The sequence below is a fragment of the Amblyomma americanum genome, chromosome 4 (genome assembly GCF_052857255.1).
Source record: "Amblyomma americanum isolate KBUSLIRL-KWMA chromosome 4, ASM5285725v1, whole genome shotgun sequence".
Taxonomy (NCBI): Eukaryota; Metazoa; Arthropoda; class Arachnida; order Ixodida; family Ixodidae; genus Amblyomma; species Amblyomma americanum.
In genome coordinates, this window is record NC_135500.1 from 176,868,618 (window position 1) to 176,893,889 (window position 25,272).

Genomic DNA, 25,272 nt, shown 5'->3' on the forward strand with positions numbered 1-25,272 from the left:
TAACTACCACATTTTTGTCAAGCCATCATGTAGCCTCGGTAAAATAGCAGTATGCAACATAGTACCAATTTTGCAACCACATTTTCAAATGTGAAGTATGCCATGGAGCACAGGTTGAGATGCATCCACCTTCTCTGTGTATTGGGCAGTCTTAAAATCTCAGTCGAATAGCCACTTTTAGAGGTTGTGTGTGCTTCCCAGCACCTAAGCAATGGATGTGAACACTGACCACATTCCACTTCACATACAGCAGAAAATCCCTGAAATCATTGCGCATCTAAACTGGCAAAAATGAGCATGGCATTAGGCCAGCTCCTTTTCATGTAAGTGTGGACTGTCCAGTGTAAAGTAAACAAGCCTCTTGCACAGCCCTGTTTAAAATATAATGTGGAGCTCTGCTCCCTTTAATTCTGCAAGTTACAAAGTTGTTAATGAAGAAAATAATTTGTAATATAGACACTATGTACAGAACTCTTTGGAGGCAGAGGCCCCATAAATAAGAGTGAGACTTGCAAGTTTTTGTGACCACCCTTGTAAATTGCGACCAAAGGTCTTCCATGCTGCCAGCACAAGCGGATGAGATTTGAGTAGTTGGGCCAGGTTTGCACATCACAGACAAGATTGCTACGCAAAGTCCTGCTTCTCAAACTCGGCAGCTCAGGATGGATTGCTGAAGAGCAGTTCAATGGCAAAGCCAGCATCGTACACCTTCCATGTCTTCTGCTTGTGGGGATTGTCGAGGACATCCCTTTGCAGGAACAGCCTAGGAGTGGCACAGGACAGACCATCAGTTGTGAATCTCATAGCTGCAGTTCACGTCAGCACTGCCTCGAAACTCAAAATTTAACAGGCAGTAGTGTAGTAACACACTTCATTAAAGCAAGCACCCTTCACATGAAATGCCATAAAAACCAATTGTGATTTCTGCACTGAAAGCTCATTATTCATCGACCAAACAACAGAAGTACATGCATGCAATGTCCCTGCTGTTAAGTCTCCCAACATTTTTCTAAAGAGTAATATTACCAGCCATGCAGGCTAATAAGAAGCCGAAGTGACATCAGCACGATGATCAGAAGCATTTTTTTTAACACTGATCAGGGCCATAGTACAAGAAAGGTCTTACAATTTCAGTATGAAACAACTAAGGAAAGAAAATGAACTCTATGTATGCGAGTTAAATTAAACATCCAGTGCCCTAGTTCACATTTTTTTCTCTGTAACAGGAAATCAAGTTCATGAACAATACACGAGTCCAAACTGCTGAATCATATTTATGAGTACCTCAGTAATCACGTCTTCTCAATACACATCACCTTTGATCTATAAACTAACCGTAATGTGCCTGACAACCTTGCTTCAAGCATTGTGGAACCAAGCCCTACCCCTGCATGTGTATATATCTGCATGTCTCTAAATATGTCAGTGTTGTTTTTCTCTACTTACACATGCTTGTGTGCTCTGCTTTATCACAATATGGTCCAGATAATGTTAAATGCAGATATGTGTATCTACCAGCTCTTATTTGCGCACAGAATTTTCAGTTTGCAATAAGTTTTTATTGCATCATGAACTCTATGCCTGATAAAGTTAGGTTAAGAAAACAGCTTACTTGTTGTTCTTGATGAAGCTGGTATGGAACCAAAAGTAGAATGGGCAGTCCTCATAGCCTCTAGGTACAGATGACTGAACAGTGGAGGAAACAAAAGTTGAAGCACAATAACAAAATAGTGAACTAGACCAAGGGCTGCACTCACACTCTGGCAGGAGAACTTGAACTTCACGTCTCCCTTCACAACGGGGAAGTTGATGGGTGCCACCTCTAACACATCACCTTCTGGACGATAATGTGCCTGCAAGTGAATGATGCTGCTGCACTAGCATGTTGATCAACTGACAGACATAACCAAACATATGCATGGCTAAAATGGATAAAACCGAGTTATCACCTAATTATGACAGGCACTCTCATGATTTAACTGTTTCATTATGCAGAAAGCATTCGGACTCTGGAGTGCCGAGAAAATTGTTTCCAAACCAGTATGTTTTTCGGATAAATTTATATCCACGAAGAGGTCATAAAATGAACGCTGCTTTGAATGAGATAGCAAATGAAGCATTCCGCTACATAACGCGGCAAGTTTGACTTGTAAAAATTGCTGACGACATCTCTAGGTACATTGCATAGGAATTTTCCAAGCACACATCATAAAACCAATTATTACAACACTGACTCCTACGAGCAACGCTATCCTTTGGAGCTGAGTAAATGGGCAAACATCACTGGCTGCTCAAATGTCTTTCAGGTGTCCTTTTCTAGTGAACAGCAGCTGATAAGCCAAGTTAGTACTGTGCACAATCTTTTCTGTGACTGCAAAAAAACCTAAAACAGGTCTTTCACCAACAGCTCCCCAACCTCAGTGTGTGTTTGTATTGCAAGTTTTACGTCGCCCTAAGTGCGCATCATTAGAGAAACATGTTTTACGAATATCCTGTCCAACTAAGAATTTCATATATAATCTGTGTTCATACAAAAAAGAAAAAATTTTTACTGCCAAGTGGTGCAAAGTGACAGAAAGTGAAGTTTTAGTTGTTTAGTGGGGCTCATTACTTCATTACTGGATATTCATGCGCAACATGCATAACAGATTTTATTAATTTTTTTATTTTATTTATTTATCACATACTGCGGACCAAATACGGTCCAAGCAGGAGAGGCACAGTACAAAGCAATAGAGTACAAAACTTCGACCTTGAAAAAAAACAACATACATGACGATAAAACAAGTGCTAAAAAAGGACGACCAACACTTATACAACGCTAAATAGACACAGGATGAAAGAAGCAATACGCAGTGTCAACAACACAACGCGTCACAGGCAGCGCCAACCGACGGTTGAAATTACTCGGGGCAAGCAAGCAAAGGAGAATCATGAGGCAGTGCGTTCCAATCAGTAATTGTATTAAGAAAAAATGAATACTTATAGGCATTCGTGCAGGCAAAAATGGGTTCAATGTAGTGTTTATGCTTATGACGAGATTTTTTAGATGACTGTTTAGCTATGTAATCTTGGGGGTCTATGACTAGTTTTGAAAAATACAAGCGACCAAGAAATTTAATTCGAGCAGTTTTTCTTCGTTCTCTTAAGCATTCAAGCTTTGCTTCATGGAACATAGCAGATGGAGAGTCCCGGTGTTTGTAGCAGTTGTATATAAGATGCGCGGCTAGCCTCTGAATTTTTTCAATTTTTCTATATCTACCGTTGTGCGAGGGTCCCACACAATACTAGCGTACTCCAACGAAGGTCTTAATAGCGCTTTGTACGCCTTGCTTCTCAGTTCACTTGGCGATCTTCCTAATTTGTGTTTTAAGAAGCCCAATTTTTTACAAGCTGAAGAGCATATGTTATCGATGTGTGCCGTCCATTTAAGCCTGTTTGTAATTGTGACGCCTAAGCACTTATATTCCACTACTTGTGTAATCATATTGCTGCCCATGTTATATGAAAATTTCAGTTTTTTTCTTTTATTAGTAACACATATGCACAGTCTTTTCAATGTTAATCATCATATCCCATTTATTACACCATTCTGCTAGTAATTTTAGATTTGCGTTCAGCTCGAGTTGATCCGGAACAGAATTTATGGTTTTAAAAATGACACAGTTGTCTGCAAACAGTTTAACTGATACAGTTGGCCTGACAGAGTCGACCAAATCATCAATATAAATATTAAACAAGACTGGTCCTATTACAGATCCTTGGGGCACTACCGAGTAGACATCTAAATTTTCAGAACAAGAGCCGTCTATGTCTACATATTGTTTTTTGTTAGTCAAGTATGATATAACCTGGCAGTTTCATTACCAGTTATTTCCTGTGACGCGGTGTAAACATGTGATGTGACACACCAAACAAATGCTTTAGCACATACTGACCTGACAGTTCATTTGGCGCCCAAAGTCCATTTCAAACACTTTTGACCTCGCTTCAAAAACTTCACAGGAAAAGTCAGTCCCTGTGCCTTGTCCGACTCCTAAGAGGTTTTAAGACAGATGACAATGAGACATGCATGAACATTTACAAGTAGGTACACACAACTCCCAACACTGCAAGGAATTTTTCACACTGACATGCACACAAAATCAACCTTGAAGACCCAAACAAAATGTCAGCCCACCTGACAACCTGTAAATCCTCATTTCTGCAATTTTTAAGGGAACCTCATCAGGCACCACTCCATTGTGTTTGTCTTTCACCTCCTCAAAGTATTCCACATAGCGGTTCTGCAGGCACAAAAAAACAAGCACAGCTATCAGACAATATTTCTGAAGCATACGCACCATTCCACACTGCACTGGTCAGAGCCAACATGCCTGACTAGGGGTTTCCACTCCTTGAAACTTGGTCCCAACTGTCTTGTCTGTGCGAATATTTCCAAAGTACTCCAGGCTTGCCTGTTGGGAAGAAACATTTTGTAAAAGAAATTTCAAATGCAAATCATCTATTTCTAACTCCTTTATACACCACACTAGTTAGCGTTGCAAGGCCACAGCATGAATCACACGAGGAAATGAGGTAATGACCACATCCCATTGTCATATTTGTACTGCAACTATGATCAGCTCATTTAGAAAACTCAGCAGTAAGGAATGCATGCCATGCTATATGCTGCACATGTATGAGGTCACTCCTCACCTGTGCAGATTCAAAAAGACCGTTGTGCACAAGAAGCATACAGATCATAGTTCCTGTCCTGCCCTTCCCTCCCTTGCAATGCACAGCGATAACATTTTCAGGATCCTCGTCCAGGAATGCTTGCGCCTTTGCTACGAAATCTACTGCGTCTCTACCAAAGAGAAAATTTTCATATTATAAGGAAGCCAGTCCTGCTCGATTTATACAGAACAAGCTTGTAAAGGTACACACCTGAGTAGAGGCACATTGTGATCATCTATTAGGTAGCGCTCAATGCAACCATTGAAGTGGCTATTGTCATAGGTTCGTTCACCTGAAATTTATGCAACATGTAGCGGCAGCTCAGAACTGACACTGCACTTTCAGTGTCTGCCTCAGACAAACTTACTGCACATGTTGTAAATGCGGTAGTGGTTTGCATGTTTTGTGTTGAAAAATCGTTCCACTTCCTGAAGGAAAAGATGCACACAGCGCATGAGAAGTGCTCTTCACTTTGCTTTCATGGATAGATGCGGAAAACATTATGGACGACGTACGTGAATTGGATTTCGATACCATGACATTTTTCCCGATGAAGGGTAGGACATGGCAATGATCCGATCTGCATAAAACCAGACGTGCCAACTATGCTTCAATTCGACCTAGCAGCAACTTATGGCAGAAAGCAAAGCAGACTTACCGGTCACGTACACCAGGTCAAGATCAAAGCCATCCTGCTTGTATCGTCGCTTGTTCTCTGACACCATTATTCTAGCTCCTCTTGTCAGATTTTTCTTCTCCGTGAAGATTCGCAGGATTCTCAGAAGACCAAAGATGCGCACAACTCGGCCAATCACAATAAGCCTGTGCAAACACAGTAAATCCAAGTTATCTTCCCTATAAATTAATCTTCATTTTATGAAAAACTGCACCTACTTGAAGTATCCTGATATCTCGTAAGATGCATATGCAACAGTAGCCACAAAGGATACCGCAACAACAACCAAGTCAACAATATTGTACCAGCGTTTCAGGAATTCTTCGGTGCTGTGAATCAATTAAGCATAAATTATGAATGCATGCACTCATAACTGGTGCAATGGCTGGGGAAAGAATTCCAATAAGTGCTTACCCCTGTGCATACATGCGAAAAACGATCTCAAGAACAAAGAAGCAGACAAAGCATAGCGACACAATGTCATATGCTTTCTGAACATGAGTAGGTTTGTTTTCTCGGCTGAGGTCTGCAATCAGGATGCTGATGTCGATAACAATAAGAGCAAAACTGAAGAGCCTGAAAGAAAAAACACTGGCGTCATTCGCACAGCAAATTCTATGCAAGCTGGTGCCTACCTGAATCCAAGGTGTTGCACAAGTCTCTTGAGCACAGCATGCCTGCGGAATTCCAAGCGCAACGTCAATTAAGCGCTGTCAACTTGGTAATTACCTGCAGCTATTGAGTTAGCAAACGGCGAACTTACCTCGCGAATTGCTCAGTAGGTTGATCATAAGCGCTGCTGTTCAACTGGTGGGTCTTCTCAATCACCACCTCCGGGGCTTCTTGGCTGGTCGTTCCGTTGCTACTCGTAGCGCCTATTTGCTCCATGCTCTCGTTTGCGAATTGGGTGTACTTCACCATCCTGCCCAGAGCCGATTAAAAAGGGTAAGCGCCATTTCAGCACACGCAGATGGCTTCGATTGCATTCCGGCACCAACAATATCCCCCGTCTGTGCGGTATTAACTCTGCAGCAACTACTGAAAACTTTAGCAAGGCCTACACCTCGTGCGGCGTTGTAGTAACCCACACCTAAGAACGGCAAGTTCAGCACAAGACAGCCCTTGAGAAACTTGAGGCGTTGTCAATCCCTCCTTGCCACAACCAGCGCGCGGACGGACCGGCCTAGCTGGCGCAGTGAAATCGCAGCGAGTGAAACCGATCCACTTCCGCTCGAGATGGGAGAGAACACCCACGTAAGACTCTTTGGCATTTGTTTTCATTTCGTAGCAGTTATTCTCTTTCATCTGCATCAGCAAGCAGGTACGCTCCGACACGTTTTGCACGGTCGCGTAGCAAGATCCGCCCCTTTCAGTCCGCAAGAATAAGGAGAAAGAGAAGAAAGAACGAAGGTAACTCACTTGAAATCTTGTTGTTAGTGCTGTTATACGTAAAGGACTTGCGCCTACTGCGTAGCGTAAATAGCTTGACCGTTGGCGAACTACTATGCAAACTTGGAAACTTTCTGCATCCCGTGAGCAGTTTGAGCGTTTGAGCCCCCGTCCCGTCCCGCGGCCGCGGCTCGCGCACTCTCCGCCCCCTTTTTCTTTGCTTTTTTGTCACGGTTTAGTTTGCGTGACGTAGTACGTGACGCGATAGGCTTTCTCCGGAAGTGAACTTTGATTGGCCGGAACCGACAAGCAGACTCCGCAGACACGCCGATACACCGCCGAAGCGCCGATAGCCGATAGGACAATTTTGCAGCTTTCCACCCTTCCACCCTCCCGCTGCTTTCACCACGACACAAAAGGCGGCGGGTGCAAGCAGTGCAAGCATGGCCGTGCGCGCGAACCGCCGCTGCTTCAGCCCGGCTGTGGCGCAAAGAACAGTACGCGTCTGACGAGAGCTCCGACGGCAGTGGGGCTAGGTTTTATCACTGCTACAATCCACACTACAATCACTGGCAGATTTTATTATTCTAGAAAAGGTATGAAACACGTTATGTAATTTTCATAACAAGGATGATTATGCTTGCTTAGGAAAACTATCGTACGGAAAATAAGGGTAATTTTCCTATTTTTTTGTGTTATGTGGATTTATGAACGTCCAGAGCACGCAACTGTGGAATTGTTTTGCTATATTTTAAAAGAATGCTGGCATATAAAGAATGGCATTGGTTTTTCAAATTTGCACTATATTTTTTCAACCCAATTTTAAGTGACAAAGAAAGGAAAAAAACAGCTAAACTATAGCGCATAGTTGTTTTCCTCACAAAATTTCGCTCCAGAAAGCTGCCATAATACCAATCAAATAATATTCCTGAGCAGACAGTTTACTGAAAAAGCAGGAAATGGACTCACGAGATTAAAAATCACCCCACTTTAATTTAAGTGCTGCAATGTTCAAGGAAACCCCCAGCCAAATAATTAAATTTATACAGCCCCAGCAGTGATATAAACCAGCCCTGCAAGTTAGAGTAAAATCGAGCAAGCGCCGATTCAAAAGTTTACTCTTTAGCAGTGTGCCCCCTTAAATCCTACTCAGAACGCTAGCATTTGCCACCCATGACTCCAAGAAAGCTATTGCACCCTACATTAGGCATCATCACCCCTAGGGCTTTTTTTTTTATTGATGCTGTTAACGCTCGCTTGATCATCATTACAGGGAGGATATACGATACAATGCACAACAGACGAAACTGACATCTTATAACGTCAAGTTGGCCGCTCTCAGCACAAAGTGTCAATGGAACGTTCAAATTTATGCACATTGGGCGACAACTGCAACAGGCAAACATTCCAAATTTCAGTCACATCAGGAAAAAAAGGGTACGACAAACATCAATTGTCGTAAGGATTGATTGATCTAGTGTGGTTTGTTTTTGTGCTTAGTTTTCCTGGGGACTGAATATATCTATTTTTTATCTTTAAATGATCTGAAAGGAAAGCTTTAATCCAGATTTTTGCTTTCGATTTTCAAGCAACTCAAGCCCATAGGAGTTGAGTATTTCCGTCACCGAGTCAATTCTTCTGTATCTTTTCGGAATAACATGAGCAGCTATGCTTTGAATTCATTCCAGTTTATCTTATAAAACTTTTTGATGAAGGTTCCAGACAACGCAGGCGTACTCTAAGTATGGGCAGATGAATGTTTTGTAAGCAATTAATTTGCCATCTTTTGATGCATATTCTAATTTTTTTCCTCAGAAAGTAAAGTTTTGGGAAGCTGTTGAGCGCACATTATTAACATGTTTATGCCACTGCAGATTATATGCAATTGTGACTCCTAAAATACTTGAAGGTAACAGCGTTCTTTAGTTTATTTTTTCCAACATTATAAGAAAATAACTGCACAATCTTCTTATTAGATAAATATGCGTAAAAGTTGATTTTGTGTAATTTTCATGTCCAATTCTTCGCACCAACGGTGCAAGGAATGAAGGACTCAGTTTATTCTAATCTGGTCATCAGCTTGTGTTATTGAGAATAAAACATTCTGCAAAAAGCCTCACTTCTATTGGAGACTCGATAACCTCGTTAATATAAATTAGGAGCAATAATGGAGCTGAAACAGATCCTTGAGGAACGTCAGAAAACACTTCTAATGTGGACAAATAGAAACCCTCATCCACATGCACAACCTGCCTGCGATTGTTCAAATAGGCTTCAATCCACTACAGAATAGTTTCGCCAATTCCTGCTTTATGTAAGTTGAAAAGTACTAATTTACTGCGGGGAACCATGTCGAATGGTTTTGCAAAATCTATGCAAATGACATCAATTTGTTCTTGGGCATCTATGGCTTAACTAAAATTATATATAGTTTCTATGAGCTGTGTTATGGTAGATAGTCCTTTTCGGAACCCGTGCTGGTGCTGATAAAAGAACTCTTTATCCTTGAGAAAAGTTGGCATATGTTTACATAGGAATGATGCCCACTCGCCACAGCTTGTCTGATATCCGTTTTCTACCACTGTCATTATGCCACAAATGTCGCTCCTGAAACGTGGGCCAAAGTTCACGATATCCAGCTGTTCATACTTTCCTGGTAGATGGAAAGAAAAGGGGGACAAAACTTGTGCCTCCATGCTTCCCCCCGTACCCCCTTGCTCCCACCCCATGAGCACACGCAAGGCCACTGTGCTTGGTCAACGAGTAGCACACGTGTGGATGGATCCCGCTGGTCCCCGTTGGCATCAATGTGCGTTTCTGAAATCTTTAAATAGACAACTTATTGTCACGCATATCTTGCTGAAAGAGCCAAAATTAAACAACACAGTTTCTTTTGGCCACATTTATTCACAGAAGCAAGGGCAGAAATACGGAGCACAGTGAACCAGTGCAAAGAAGCATTTTCATTAACAAGTTCGCGACTTAAAAGCACCACGTGCATTTCAGTGATCACTTCGGGATATGCTAGTAGTCTTAACACATTAATCATCACCAACGGCAGACAACTCGTAAGATTTTAACCTGGCTCACAAACATTAATGCACGTATATATCATATTTCTGGATTCTAATTTCAACAGAACTTTTATTTCTAGAGCAAACAGTGTCAAGTATCACCTGCTTATTTTGCTTGAAACAGACAATTCAAAGGCTTTCTTTTAAGACTAACCTTTATTTATACTATTACTGTTTGTTCCGGGCAACATTTACTGACATCACAAAAGAAATCAAGGTCTTACCATCATGTGCACTGAGGAAAAAAATGACAGGAAATTGAATGGGAGGGCTCCTTTTGCATTGATCAAATGCCAAAACGTAACAGCTGCAAGGAGATTTGGCATTAATGGTGCAGACTGAACACTTCAGCAACATTTCAGACGCCATTCCCATCTGCATGTAACTTCCAATACGCATTTTGTACTGTAGTCCTTGTCTATGACTGAGCACACTGTGACATCAGCACACTTTCCAGACCGACACTCGTAACGAACCTCTGCACCACAGCACTTTTCTTTCTATAGTCCTGTCAGCTCGCTGTTGGCCTGAGGCTGTCCTGTCTTGTCGTCACACTCTTGCCTGCTTTGACACAGACACCAGTCTTCACTTGAGTGAATCACTTTGGCAAACAGACTCGACGAATTGATCCAAGTCTGGCAGACTGGACTCGAGCGCAGCCAGGTGTGCACTAATTTCGGAGACTTGCTGCTCAAGCGTTGGCTGGCACGAGAAAGATGACAGCATGGGTGCACTCTGGCACTCCTGGAAGAAAGTGCCCAGGTCTGTGCCGCCTTCCTCGCCATCAGCAAACGGAGGCTTCTGCAGGATAACGAACATCAGGTCAGCTATAGATGCACTGTTTATGTGCACAATGTGCAAGGCTCACACTAATTTCATGCACTATGCTGTGGCTAATGAACGATGCATGAGGGTACAAAAAGACCTTGGATGAGTACCAACAAAAATGTCAAAGCAGTGTGGTTTTTGTTTCAATGTAAACAGAAGCACCTTCTGCAAAGCATTTGATACCCCTGTCACACGGGCACCGCAAAGTCCTTTAAGAATCAGGTCCTTATATCCAAAGGCGTAAGGTGTGCAGTTACACGGCACAAATGTTGCGCCTTTGCCGCTAAGGGCCTTGGAGGCGAAGGCACTCGTCAGAGACCTTTGGAGCCCAAAGGCGCGGCCTTAGAGAACTTACGATCGCAGTGCCATCCAACGTCAAAAGTAAAAGCAATAAAAAAAATAGATACAGCCAACAATGTTTGAAAATATATTTTTTTTTAAATACGAAAGGTGTGTCTGGCTTTGCTTTTGTGCGGGTGTTTACATTTTATGCACAGATTTCAAGACAGTGAAAGTGTTGCAGCAACACCGAGTGCCCCTGGTGGCCAAGGCAGTACACAAAACCTGCTGCTGATGATGAGAGTAGCTCTTGCAGTACTTTTAAGGAAGCTATCAGAATAAAAAAAAATTGTTTGAGCTCAACGAATGAACAGAATACCCCACTCTAATTTTAAAACACTCACTTCAGCCGCCTCGAGCACAGCAGCGGGTGCTAAGCCTGAACGACTGTTCCACCTTTGGACTGCACCGTGTAGCTGCGTGATGCCTTTGCTGGTAAGGCTTTTGAGGAATGCCGTGTGACAGGGGTATAAAGCAAACTTAGCTAAAGAGGCATTTTAATGACTGCACCCACTGGTCACCATCATCGCCCACTGCAGGACACCGGCCTCTCAACAAACTCTAATTAACCCTTGCCTGCATTAGGCAGACTACCCCAGCAAACCTTATCCCATATCAAAACCAGACTTTCTTCTACCCATGGCCACATCTCTCTTTAGTTGAGTTATCTTCTCGTAAACCAAAACAGCCCACTGATAAAAGGAACTTGTCAGCCAAAGACGTCCACCACAGGCTACAGCAAAAAAAGTCAACAAACTTTTTACTTGTATTAGACCTATAAATTTTCATGAACACATTGTTTGCATCTTTTCTGTTCATCTGAAGTGAAAACAACTGTCTCTCATCTTACAATATTGTGTCCTATCCCAACCAACAACACATCATGCCTGCTCTCTCTGTATGGGAACGCTGGTAACAAATTGCCAATAATGCTGAGTGACAGAAATCAATCTACAGGGCACTTCACCTGCTATGAAACAAAGGTTTAAGTTACCACACCACACCTGAGCCTCGTAATGATATTTGTAGCCGACAGAGATCCATAGTGCTCAAAGACAATTTACAAAGGCAGCTGAAAACATTAACATTTACTTGCCATGTTGAATTAGTGCTGCTGCCATGAAGTTTTGTTTTAAAAAGTTCAGCTGAATCCTTTCAAGGAACGTCAATAACAATAATGGTAATAAGGTTGTAAACATAATTTGGCATTTCATCTCTATCTTATCTCAAGCTGGTGCTTTTTTTTTCCTTTTCACCATCTGGCAACACAGCTTTCTTTGCATTTTAGATGCCTATGTCATTTCTTTACTTATTTTGTGTGTTTGTTAAATCTACTGTTTTACAAACATAAGTGATGGTGCAATGTGTCACCTACAAACCTTTCAGTTTGCATTGAGGGTGGTTGCTGTATGTGCACCCAGACAGCCAAATTGGAACAGCAAAATCAGAAGCTCTGAGACTGAAGAACTGTCGCATCAACACTTTTTTTGCCACATATAAGCCGACCCCTCAACTGGTGCCCCTCGCGTACCAAAAAAAAGTTGACTCGAAAACTCCAAATACAAGTCGACACATATCCCCACCCCCTTTCATACTCACATTATGTAGTTCCCCATGTGATGGCATGACGGCTCGTGTGCAGCTCAAAGCAATAAATGCGGAAAGATACAGTCGCAAAGCCAGCAGTCAGAGGCAAATGGAGATACATGGCGATAAAACGGCGCCCTCCTCGCATGCGGCCTGGCTGAACAGAACAGCCAACGGTTTGGAGTTTACCGGAAGTTTTCTCTCGCAGTTAGCCGTTCATACGGGAAAGCAAGCTGGGTAAAGGGCGCATTTCAGTTTTTCGTACCGGATCCAATTTACAAAATGATTGTTGACTTTTTTGACGCCACACACTGCCCTTTTGCAGCCGCATGCGGCGACGCGGCCGCACCAATCTTCACAAGCCTGTCCTGCATGTACCCGTGTGGATGCTAGTGCACTTGCAAATTTTCAGTTTTAGCTCCCTGTTTTCACTCTAAAATTTTCAAAATATTTTTTTACTGATGCATTACTAACATGAACAGTTATTTCATTTGATATTTGGAAAAAAAAGTTGTAATAAAGAGATGGAACTTTCAAGAATATATATATATATATATTCTTGAAAGTTCCATCTCTTTATTACAACACCTTTTTTTTGTCCAGCAAGCAGGAGCAGGTACCAAAGTAAGGAATATTGTCCTGCTGCAAAAGACTCACTCATATCTGAGAAAACTGCATTTAAAAACTTTCCCACCACTCCATTCAATCTCGTGAATGGCCACACCAAAACGCACTCCGTGATTACTGTTTTGAGGTGAATGACGATGTAGCTCAGCTTTTGGAGTCCATCAAAAGACTGTGCACATGCTCAGCAGTTCACTTGCGAAATCAGGTGGTGATGGCGACGTTTAGTTTTTTTTTCACCTTGTCCAGCTTACAAGAGCTCCATTTTCAGTGACAGTACTGTCTTGTCAATGTCCCTCCAAGCAGACAAAAGGAATGCAACCTAAGCTCACCAGATATTTTGCACTGTTCAAGGAGAAACCATTATGAGTGACTGTTCAATGTCGTTATCGGTGTCTAAAGTTACAGTTTGAAATAAGTATCAGCTACTACTCAATATGATTTGCACTGTGTTTTAGCTATCTAAGCACCGGATTTTCTGGAATCTTCAAAAATTATTTTTCAGTTCTCTTAAACTTGTGGTGAAACATCGTGGCACTTTTAAACAGAGTTTACTAATCCAATATACATGACCTCATGAAGTGGAGCTGGTTTAGCTGGGTTACAAAGACAGAAAGGTGCACCATATGAGAGACCAAAGCCTTTGCCACCGATACTCGCTGAGGCGATATTCCATGTGTACCCACTCTGTATATACCTATATATATTTTAACGGCAGCAAACCATAACACAGCAGCTATTTGCCACAATGGGAAGCTAGGATTTGTTTCCTTGCACCTTTTCTGCTGACAGGAGGCAAGCAGTGTGGGGTACACGCACCAGTTCAACGAGGACAAAATCCTCGGCTGGCAGAAGGACTTCTCGGGGCTCAACAAATGTGTCGTTCACATCTGAGTCGTTGTCCTCTTCTGACCGGGAGTGATTACTTGAGGCGGACTTGGGAGGTGTTAACAGGAGTGAAGAGAAGGCTGGCTTGGGCAGAGGCCAGGGGCTCTCCTCCTCCCTGGCTGCAATTTCCTTTGGATCTCGTGGGCAAGGAGGGGCAAAGGCACCCTGCTGCATGTCGCTCAGGTTGTCGCCCCCATCCTTGCGCCTGCACACCCATTGCATGCGCTGCTGACTGAGCATGCAGCCACATATCAAGGACATTCTCCTCCATGTTAATGTAACTGCAATTGCGAGCTAAAGCGTAATATACTGCAGCCTCTCGTGGCAGCAGCTAGGAATTCCAACAGTAGCCAACAACAGCGAGTCTGTCGCTGAGGGATGCCACTGCACAGGAGCTTTAAGTCTTGGCCATGGAGGGACACATTTCAATAGAAGTCAAATGCAAAAATAACAATTCTGAAAGAGTAGCACACTAAGTTGGGAAAAGCTGGTTTGCTGTGTGCATCACACCATGTCACAGCACTGTTTAGAATTACACAAAAAGCAGGAGAGACTTATTACTGCGAATGACACGATATGGCACACAACACAGCAATGTGCTGAACAATGATGAAAGTAGTCATATTCAAAATACCTTGTTACAAAAATGTAAGGCCACATTATCTAGATACTACCAGAAAACGTCACCAGCAAATGAAGGTATGAGTGCTATGTGCTAGCTGAAAGCTGACCCTCATGTGCTGTCCCAATGGTTAGAGATAAAAAGTGACAGAACTTGATGGTGCATACATAACTTCCCCGACTGAAATAAACATGTTGTAAAATTAAGAACCCAGATATATGAAAGATTGCTGATGCCACAAAAGTAACGAGAGATCCTTTTATGACCAGATGATTAAACACTTTTTCATCTGCTTTTACCTGTATAACTTGTTTCCTCTGTATAACTGATATTCTACCCACAAGGCCACAGAAATAGCAACTGACAGCTGCACTTTTCTGCGCTTGCTTCATTGTTAGTGCTTACAGTCTCGGCAATCATTACAATGCACTGCCTTAGTGGCAGCGAGTAAAGAAACACCATGCTGTCAGACTGAATACTTCAACAACCTCCTAAGGCATGCTTCTTGGTCAAGGTTTTTTCCTTAAATCTGAAACCGCACTAAACCATTTGAGGACAGACACCAGCATCAATACACTAACTGCACACTGCACTTGAGCTTGAGCTTTTATGTGCCTGCATGCAACTGCAACTACAAAGCACTAAATAGTATTGTCAGCTGCACTACCAAAAGTGATCACAATAATAAACAACAATAAGGTGATAACAGCCATAAGCATGTCCCCCCAATATCTCTGTCTGATGGGGCATTGCGCTTTCGTTTTGTGGGGTTTAATTAATGTACCAAAGTGACTCTGGCTACGAGCGACGCCACAGTGGAGGTCTCTGGATAATATCGGCCACCTGGGATTCTTTAATGTGCACTGACATCACACAGGCCTCTAGAATTTCACCTCCATCGTAATGCGACCACAGCGGCCGGGATCGAACCCGCATCTTTCAGGCCAGCAGACGAGCACCATAATCACTGGGCCACCATAATCACTGGGCCACCACGGTGGCTGATGGGACATTGCAGTTAAAAAATCCTGCTCTCCCCCTCCCAAAGACATCATCATCATCATCATCATCAGCCCGACTACACCGACTGCAGAGCAAAGGCCTCTCCATGTCTCTCCAATTAACCTGCTCCTTTGCCAGCTGCGCCCACCGTATGCCCGCAAACTTCTTAATCTCATCCGCCCACCTAACTTTCTGCCGCCCCCTGCTATGCTTGCCTTCTCTTGGAATCCCCTCCGTTACCCTTAAGGACCAGTGGTTATCTTACCTTCGCACTACATGCCCTGCCCAAGCCCATTTCTTCCTCTTGATTTCAACTAGGATGTCATTAACCTGTGTTTGTTCCCTCACCCACTCTGCCTGCTTTCGATCTCTTAACGTTAAAACTATCATTTTTCTTTCATAGCCTGCTGTGTTGTCCTTAACTTGATCTGAACCCTTTTCGTTACTTTTGTTTATACTGGAATGCCACATCAGACAAACATACTGAGATACAATGAAGCCTACCCAAGCAGTCAGTGCTTAGTATTATTTAGGTAGACATGTCAGATGCTGCAACCTCATGTGAGCACGGCTTGCAGGCAATGCATAGAACATCACACTGTTTAACTACTAAGCACTGCGTAAATGAAATCAAGACCGGTGTCTCATGTTACACATTTGTGCACTGCATAGTATCTGCCTACTTCAGAGTAACAATGGCGAAACAAGAGCAATAAAAAAGAGTGGCATGAGGTTAGCCATGGCACCAGTGCAGGTTTCATGATGAATCCTTCGTTTTCTGCTGTTGCTCAATGATTGACTGACTGAGAGTGGTTGAGCTTTATGGATGAAAGCAACATTGAACCATACCAATCCATGAACAACAAATTAGCAACATCAGGAAACAGCACATTCCTTTCTATATTAAGCACACTTCTATGCAGTAAGTTAACTGATCAGAAGTAAGTATGCTCCTGGGGCCGTACTTCCTAGCAACCTCCAATCACAAGATTCCAATCTTGCATGACTAAACATTCGGTGGCGTCCCTAGTTGCAGAAAAAGCAAATACTGATGACCACTATGCTTTTGCTAGCACATGCAGTAGTATTTACCCCTTACCCGAAGAGTTTATTTTCCATTGCCAACAATGTCTTTAAGCAAATACAGTCTTGTTTGGTATTGTCGCATCTCTGTTGCTTCCACCATCAACATATGAGGAGGTCATCAAAAGCTTGAGCTGCTTTTGAACGTCTATGCTGCAACCTAGGAGAATCCCACCGAAAATGTTTTCTTCCCCCTACTGCAAACATTCAAAATTACTTATTTAGAGAGCTCAAAAACTACCTTCACTGATGCAACTCGGAGGAGACTGTTAATTTTCCAATCTATGCCAATGCACTCAACAACAATGCGACATCAAAATGATGTGAAATAAAGTGCAACAGTCTTTTTTACCATAAGCCAATTACTGCTCCGACCAAAAGGCAAATGCTACAGTATTCCTGACAAAACGTGCTCCAGAACACGGCCCTTGCACTCGTGCACATGCAGAGTGCATGCAGTGAGTTGTCAGAACTGCATAAATATTTCACAACAAAACGCTGACAATGAACTCCACATGTTTGGCACAATTCCATGCCAATCTACAGCTGAACCTAGGCCTTGTACACTCTGCATGTGATTACTCTGCACTGAAATGAGAAAGTAACAGTTGAAAATCATGCAACGAAGAGACTTGAATGTCACAGCCCAAAATATAAAACTCTACATCCAGAAGCCTCACCAGTCTTAGTGATATCAGCTAGATGATACCAGCAAGGATGCAAGAGGAAAAAGGTGAAGACCTGCCAGAAAGATTCTTTTATTCATACATTAGGACAAGTAAAGTTGTGTGGAACCAAACAGCTGTTTCAGCCAGTCATGCACTACTTCATTACCACAAGCTTGCCAGTGTTGAATCATGCATGAAAAAATTTACAGAAAAAAAAAAACAGCACCCAGCAGCTACACTCAGACCAATCATACGTAACAATGCAGTTCGTAAAAAAGGATGCTGCAAGAGTGTGTGTCACGGAGTGGGCATGCAAGCAAACTGCCATTCCTAAAATAAGCGAAGGTTAGTATATACGTAGTTAGAATGGAGACAAAAAAAAATAAATAAAAGGAAATCAGCAGCACAGAACCACACATGCACACATGCAAGGTCAGGTTTAAATGTCAGTCAAGACAAACCAAAGGGTGTGAAGGTCAAACTAGCAGTATAGACAACAAACGAGCACAAACCCATTAGCACATCCGTTGTGACCTGCAACGCTGCTTTGCCTCCTGATCCCTTCTGAAGGCAAGTCTTTGTCGCTTCGCTTTACGGCATCAGTTGCTACGTCCGTGCTACACGCATGAGGAGGAAGGATGGAAGGAAGAGAAAGAGACACAGGGCAGAGAGGCAGTCAGGCAATCAAGGCACACGTCGCAGACAGAGAGGTCTCACATGCGTGCGCCCCCCGCCCCAGCAATCACTACTGCACTGGGACAACAAAGCCACGCGTCAAAGACGTTCCGCAAAAATAATGTCAATCGATAGTGGTGCTAGACACAAGTGACAAGCCACTGGGGCAAAAGGTGATAGCTAAACTGATACGATGAACCAGAACTCCAATTATGGTATGCCACAAGTAGTGTGAAACAGTAATGGGTGCGAACAAAGATGCGTGACTTTGTGAGGCAGTGCAACAGCAGGGATCTTTGGCAAATGTACAGCCATGCTTTCAACCGAAGGAGGACAGTGAGAAGAGTCAACTAGAGGCACATATACGCTTAGAAGATGCATTCTACACATTTATGACTGGTAGTAAATAAATACTGGATGGCAAGAACAAGTTTAGGTTGCACTTTGCAACTAACCAGAACACCAAACACTGTACTTAATCTTAAATTCCATGGCACAGAAACAGTAAAAGACATTAAAATAGGAAAACTAATAATAATGTCTGTTTAGTGTCAATCACTCCAACAAACGTTTTATCAACCGAGATTTACCATTCTGGAGGACTAATAAAAGCTTAAGTAATTACTGGTACAAATGAAATGCAATGCAACAAGTACATGATCGTGCACTAGCGTTTGCATCAAAAACTAAACAAGAGAGGGAAAAAAAATGCAAAACATGTTGACTTGATGAGTATCATATAAAATATCAACAAAAATGCATGCTTTACAATCTGAATGAGTTATAATGCGTTACAGTCCCTTCAGATAGATTAAACTTGCAAATGGTTCACACAGAAGACAAAAGGAGAGGAAAAAAAATTGAATGTACTATCTACGAGCAAGGTCCAGTGAGGTTAGAAAAACGTATCTTGTATTCAAAGGACGCGCTTTTCCAAAGGATTGTGCAAGGAGATCCTGCATTTAAGAACAGCAGCTGCACAGTTTTTGTGCACAGGTTGCCCCCTTCATGCATGCAGAGCATGAAAAAAAATGCTTGGCACTTGCCCATACCTGTGCCGTGCACGCACTCCCCTGGGGCTGAGGTCTGGCTTGAAGTAGTCGCTCTTAAGCATCATGGCAGGGTGGGCCTGGTTGATGGCCCGCTGAGGGGAGATGGTCATTTTGGTGCGGTAGACCACCCCAAGAGTCAATGTGCCTGTGGGCGTTCCCACTTGCCCCACCTGCACTCGCTGGCAGTCTTCACCCAGCAGGTCCAACTGTTGGGCACAGCATAGTGAGCAATGCCCTTCTGACATAACAATGCACCATGCCCGAATAAAGCCTGTGCATGTGTGCATCTGCACTCAGGCCCAAACATGTCCCCTTTTCATTTTCTTCTTTTGGTCTCCCTTTTTTCCCCAGCTAGAGTTTAAGCAACCAAACAAACAAAGTAAGACTAGCAATCCTTTGTTAAGCCCAGATAAAGTAACCTCTAATAACATGATCATGAGCATATGAATCAGCCTTTCCAGAAGTGTGAACAAACTGCCAAGGCTTTTTCGCCTCCGAGTGCATTAGCCTTTTGATCTGTGAGTGGCATTTTCATACTGAGAGCATTACCGAAGTCTCCTGACAGACGTGATGCCTCTACCACATAAGAATGTGCAGTCAAGCATTCTTCCTATGTGAGCACGAAATTCAGTAGTTGCTCTTCAAATGATCAAAATACAGATGTGAGCAATTCCCCACTCGCACAAACAAACCTCCTACGAGGGAAGGCTTTGGTACGTGCCTGGGGCTCCCCCATGTAGACATTGAAGCAGATGATGTAAGAGTCCCGACTCTGGCCAAGAGAGAGCCTGTAAGCGGGTGTCACCCGTGTGATGGCAATGAGTGATTTCAGCAGCAGGCTCATCCGGTTGTAGACAGTGTAGATGAGCCGGACGGAAGAGTCGCACACATTGCTGACAGACAGTTGCCACACTTCCAGCACCAGAGTGTCGCCATCGACGGTCTGCAGTGAAATTTGTGTGCAGAGGCTGGGTCCACCTGGCTCCGGTATCCTGCCAGCCAAGGCCTCGTTCACTTGTGCCTGGATCTCGGGCAAGTCTGGAATGTCCAAGTTGAACTGCAGGTGAAATAGAAAAAATGAGTAAGAAAGTGCACCAGTCTCCTCAATAAAGAAGCACAAGCAAGTCAGCATAGCATTTTGTCTTTAAAGAGCAGCATGAAATAATAAAAAAAAAACGAGAAAACAAATGTAGGCGGAGGGATGCACAAGGCACACATCACTTAAGTTCTTTTTCGACATCATTTTTTCCTTCTGCGCTGTCCTTCCAAAAATACTCACTCTAAGCATGCACTCTGCAAAGCGAATGGCTAATATATGGGCTAGTTCTCTCCGACGAGATTTTATCAGCACACCTTCTAGATTATTACATTACGGTGAAAGAAACGAGATGGTAACCAACCCATATGCCATATGAGCAATTTACCCTGCGACATGTTGACTGAACAAAACAAGGAGATGAGAGTAGGATGACATGATGTCTCTGATCAGAGGGAAATCTCTGAAAGCCAATGTACACAGTGCCCACTGATGCTTATTTCTTTATGCCATCCATTGCTTCTCAATTTACTACAAATGTTCAGAAATCTGGCTTGAAACATCTTGGAAAGTGATGAGCAATTTACCTGCATTTGGACATTCTTCCAGAGACTACAAAGAAATTTATTTTTAATAAAACTCGCTCATTAATCCATTTTTATAAGTAAATACAAGCCAATAAAGCTCTTGTATTTCTTAAGCTAGAGCATTTCTCACTCCAATGCTCCAGAGGTTATATAAATATTTAAGAGGATTATTAAATACCCCATTTAGAGCATACTTTTTTGGCAGCCATTAAAAAAATAATCCAAATTTCTGCCCAGTGAACATTCTCCTACTTTCCAGTAGGCTCTGCAATGTGATTTGCTGTCCTGTACAGCAAGCACACCACCTTATCAAAACTCACTGCACATCTCAAGTACCATTTGCAGGCCCTTTTTTTCACACTGGTTCACCCATAAATGCATATTACTACCCATGCACTGGGTCAGCCTCTCTGCACACTAGTCACGACAGATTGCATCCAAAATTCACTGAGAATATTTTCGATGCTACCAGAAGCACAGACATCTGTAGATGATCTAGTGTGGACTTATAAAAACATACAAAAGGAGTAACGATGGCTGACAGCACAAAGCTCCATGGTGTTTCTAAGGAAGTTCACAAGAGCCTGGTAGAGCAGATACTATGCACTTCTGTGGCAACTCCCAAGTTGCCAAGGAAAGTTAGAATAAAAGAAAGGTAAGGCAGGGGTTTCACCAGGTTAGGACCTGGTTTGCTAATTTATATGAAAGGAGCATAGGTAGCACGAGGGCAGGAAGCAAAGAAAGATGTGGTGAGCACAGGTGTGTGCTAAGAACCGCAAAAATAAGACCAAAGGCATTCAAACACGCCAGTTTTACCACGAAACTAAGTGGTGCCTTCAAAGTCCTCGTGAATGGATGCTAAGGAATCCCTTTTTCACTCAGACATTGCTCAGACAGTGCTGCAGGTCGCACATGCAGTTTGTGTTCCTTCGTTTGTCCTCGCAAGGCCCATACAGTTTTTGCCAAAAATAAACAGCCCACTCCGTTAGCGTCTCAGCCACGCACTGTGGCCTGTTTTGGCCCACCAGTGTTTCAAACATCTTGAAGGTGATGCTCATCCCTGACAAAGTTATTTCCATGGGTGCCATTGAAGTCGCACTACACGGCTGAAAAGGAAAGGACGCATGCTGCATATTTCTGAAAAAGTGTGTACGTTCACAGCCCAGCATCTAACTTGCTAAAAAATCAGAATATAACACTGAGCAAATAAGCTTGCAGTACGGCAAATGGCAAATGAGTTCAGCAGTATCTCCAAAGGCACAATGCCATTCCAAACAGTAGAATAATTATATTAATATATACCGGGTGTTTCAGCAAACACTTTCAAAAATTTTCAAAATACGCTTTTTGGAGTAAAAATATGACCTTAGTGGCATAGTATTACCAGTGTTGGCGGACACCAGAAAACCACTGAATTGTCCTAAGTAGTAAGCTGGTTAACTAATTTTTAATAGTTAACTTTTTAAATAGCAGAGCTAGGCACCTAGTTGCAATTAGAGATTTGTAGCCGCTTGTTAGTAATAGCCATATCAGTTTTTAGAATTTTGAAAACACGATTACCCTCACCGCTGTGGCTCGACAAAATTTCGCTTTTTCGAATAGTTACGTGCACTGGATGGGTTGCTTTGTCTGCATGCTTTCGAAAGCGCATGTATTTTCGCACAATGCAGCCAAATTTTGTCGAGCCATAGTGGCGAGGGTAACCCCACTTTCAAAATTCTAAGAACTGATATGACTATTACTAATGACTGGCTACAAATCTCGAACTGCAACCAGTTGCCTAGCTGTTAAAGTTAAAAAGTTCATTATCAGAATTCAGTTAACCAGCTTACTAAAGACAATTCACCGGCTTTCCGGTGTCCACCAACACTGGTAATGCTTTGTCACAAAAGCCATATTTTTATCCCCAAAAGCCTATTTTTGAAAGTATTCCCTGAAACACCTGGTATGTACCCACAGTCATAAGGCTGCAAGAGAGAGCTACAAAGTTTCTTTTTCAAATATGTGAAACAGAAAAAAAAGCTCGCCATCCTTGAAAACAGAGCAACCACACCAAAGTGGCAAACTTTTTACCTCAGTACAGCTATATGCCTGTGGTTGGGTAATAGTAGCAGAATTACCTGGGTGTAGGCTGGCACTGCTAAAACACATTGCTAAGTAGTAGATGTAGGTACAGGTGCAGGTATAAGTAAATGGAGCATGCTATTCTGTTTTAAGTGCAATCACACCCTCCCTATAAAAAAATGAAGTAGCACTGTTTGTCCACGAGCACACACAACACACAACAGCGTCCACTACAGGCGTGCACCTACCACAGCTGGCAATTTCAATTAGGAAAGGTGTCAAAAATGTTCAAAGACAATGGCGTGCTCAGTCTACTTTGCACATGTACCTAGACTTCATCAAGACCGGTATTATGGTAGGACCAATTTCACTTTGCCTGTATGTCAACATGTTTGCTGTCCAAAGTGGCAAGACCGGCTGAAATTAATGACACGCATACGAGGGCGACAACAGAAGACTGCTATTTGCGTATTTTTTACTGATGCATTACGAACCGTGCACAACAGGTTGCTGTGCAGCAAGCCTCCCTCTCTTTAGTACATTGGGAAAGACACAAGAACTCCGGCTATGTAAATGCGGCCACCCAAATAATAAATAAAAATGGGGCATGACTTGAGATACCCGAGCCGTTGAGCGTCGGTTGGTGGGTTTCTACGAGCTAAAGCAGCACTGTGGGCCTTGACGCACGCCGATCGCGTTCATTTCGGCCGCCGGAGGTGCTCTATTATGCACTGAAAGCTCAGTACACGCACGTGTTCACGAATTTAACATACTGCGCTATACTCCTGCGGGGCAACGACATTTTAAGACCCATAACAGATGCGGCAAGCGCCTCTAGGATACCTTTCGCCCTAAGTTACCCTGTCGCGTACGGTGTATTTACGCGGCGACTCGAGGGCAGAACACAACAAAAAGGTCGAGATATGCCTGGCTCGCCAATGGGCCCACAGCGGCCTCGAAGGTCGCCGTATCCGTGCGAGCCCGGAACATTCGGTCGCGCTACATGGGGAAACGCACGCTTACCCAGTCGGACAACGCGGAGTGCGGCTTTGACTTTGTTTTCTGCTTTACGCCAAAGCGAGACTGCACGATCACTTGAACAGACTTGCAGGCCAAGAACAGGGTGAACTTGTCGAGCTCTTTCCTGTCGTGGGGGGACACCTTCATGGCTGTCGACATGTTGACAGCTGCTGAGAAACGCGCTGGGCCGCGTTTCAGACGAGCGAGAGTCCATGGAAGCACATCTGCTGGTGCCGAAACCCGTCTCCGTGCGGGGACCTCATAACCCAGTGGGAAGCGGCGCCGCACAGAGCGCGCGTAAACAAGGACGAAGACGCCTAATCAATCTCCAATATGCAGAGCTCCCGAATGACTGCTACACACACTACACTACACCGACTGCTTTTGCCTCAGCCTACAACGTGTGCAGGTGAACGCTTCATTCGCGCATTCGCCAGTATTGTACATTCACTTTCCAGAGGCATCATAGTTAATAAATTTCTGCTAAATACAACCGCACTGCCCAAGCTACGCCGAGCATAACACCACGACATCGTTATTAGCTATCCCGGCATGCTACGTTTGTTCCAAAATAACAAGAAAGCGAAGCGTATTTCGGTTGTTAATCATTTTTTTATACGAATTTGACGTTAATTTGAACCAAGATCTGAACATTAACTTCGATCACCAAATAAAAGAATTTTGCAGCGTTGGCCAAAAATTTCTGCAATAAAAAACAAACACAAATGTTGACAGGCAGCAAAACCTGAAATTAAAGGATAAAAAGAGGTACAACAGTTAACTGGTGCGATTTTAATTTGTCGTTGCCTTAAAACGTGCTGTCTCAGCCAAAATTGATCCAAACACTATCGTAAAGTTTGCATTCATGCCGCAAGTGGCGCGACAATCGCAATATTTATATTTTGGATCGATCAAAGCGTTGCAGCTTGGACGACGGCGCTGTCGCAACGTCGGGCTAGTTTCGCAACTGGTCTTCTGGCACGACCGTTTGAACCGACGTTGAAGCGGAACTAGCAGCACTACCAGCACCCACCGTATTTCACGAACAGTTGACCAGCGTTGAAATCAAAACCCAGTGCAGACTCGCCCTCCAACGACCGCTGCATCCGTGCAATGGCTTCAGCTCAGTTGGCCCTCGAAAAAGTGCAACGCGTATTTTCCGTGAAAGAAGCCGAGCTACACAGCATCCTTGGCAGGGCACAGCAGAACTGCAAGTACGGAGCAAGTCTCACCTGGAACCTCGAAGACTTCGCCAACGAGCTTCTGGGACTCGATGCTTCGCCGCTCGAAGGCCGAGTCACAGCGGTCGAAAACGAGCACTTGCACATCAACGTACAGG

At 43.3% G+C, this 25,272-nt stretch overlaps 2 protein-coding genes across 4 annotated transcripts; both read right to left on the reverse strand.

Moving 5' to 3' along the window:
* Window positions 1–374: 374 nt before the first annotated feature.
* On the reverse strand, window positions 375–7,005 carry LOC144128720 (phosphatidylinositol 3,4,5-trisphosphate 3-phosphatase TPTE2-like). Of its 2 annotated transcripts, XM_077662359.1 has the most exons (16): window positions 6,815–7,005; window positions 6,159–6,317; window positions 6,031–6,072; window positions 5,810–5,971; window positions 5,614–5,724; window positions 5,378–5,541; window positions 5,235–5,299; window positions 5,087–5,147; window positions 4,930–5,011; window positions 4,699–4,849; window positions 4,377–4,457; window positions 4,181–4,286; window positions 3,939–4,036; window positions 1,758–1,853; window positions 1,613–1,686; window positions 375–763 (listed from the first exon to the last, which is right to left on the reverse strand). In XM_077662359.1, exons 2-16 carry the CDS (start codon window positions 6,314–6,316, stop codon window positions 658–660), a joined length of 1,557 nt encoding a protein of 518 aa, XP_077518485.1. In that variant the 5' UTR covers window position 6,317; window positions 6,815–7,005; the 3' UTR covers window positions 375–657. The 2 variants fall into 2 exon arrangements, with proteins under 2 accessions (XP_077518485.1, XP_077518486.1); XM_077662360.1 differs by lacking the exon at window positions 6,815–7,005 and having other exon boundaries at window positions 6,159–6,457.
* A 2,666-nt stretch (window positions 7,006–9,671) lies between these two features.
* Window positions 9,672–24,490, reverse strand: Atg13 (Autophagy-related 13). 2 transcript variants are annotated; one of them, XM_077662364.1, is made up of 6 exons: window positions 23,937–24,490; window positions 19,948–20,283; window positions 19,227–19,432; window positions 18,012–18,116; window positions 14,056–14,329; window positions 9,672–10,659 (listed from the first exon to the last, which is right to left on the reverse strand). In XM_077662364.1, the coding sequence occupies exons 1-6, from the start codon at window positions 24,090–24,092 to the stop codon at window positions 10,444–10,446; spliced, it is 1,293 nt and encodes a 430-aa protein (XP_077518490.1). In that variant the 5' UTR covers window positions 24,093–24,490; the 3' UTR covers window positions 9,672–10,443. The 2 variants fall into 2 exon arrangements, with proteins under 2 accessions (XP_077518490.1, XP_077518491.1); XM_077662365.1 differs by lacking the exon at window positions 18,012–18,116.
* Window positions 24,491–25,272: the final 782 nt, after the last annotated feature.

Coding starts and splice junctions, on each gene's coding strand:
- LOC144128720 (XM_077662359.1), bottom strand. CDS start 6,316: ATGGTGAAGTACACCCAATTCGCAAACGAGAGCATGGAGCAAATAGGC. Junction 5,725..5,809: donor TTTCGCATGTATGCACAGGG/GTAAGCACTTAT, acceptor ATTGATTCACAG/CACCGAAGAATTCCTGAAAC. Junction 4,287..4,376: donor GAGTGGAAACCCCTAGTCAG/GCATGTTGGCTC, acceptor TTGTGCCTGCAG/AACCGCTATGTGGAATACTT.
- Atg13 (XM_077662364.1), bottom strand. CDS start 24,092: ATGTCGACAGCCATGAAGGTGTCCCCCCACGACAGGAAAGAGCTCGAC. Junction 14,330..18,011: donor CACAACGGATGTGCTAATGG/GTTTGTGCTCGT, acceptor ATGGGTGTGCAG/GCGCAAGGATGGGGGCGACA. Junction 10,660..14,055: donor ATTTTGTCCTCGTTGAACTG/GTGCGTGTACCC, acceptor GTTATCCTGCAG/AAGCCTCCGTTTGCTGATGG.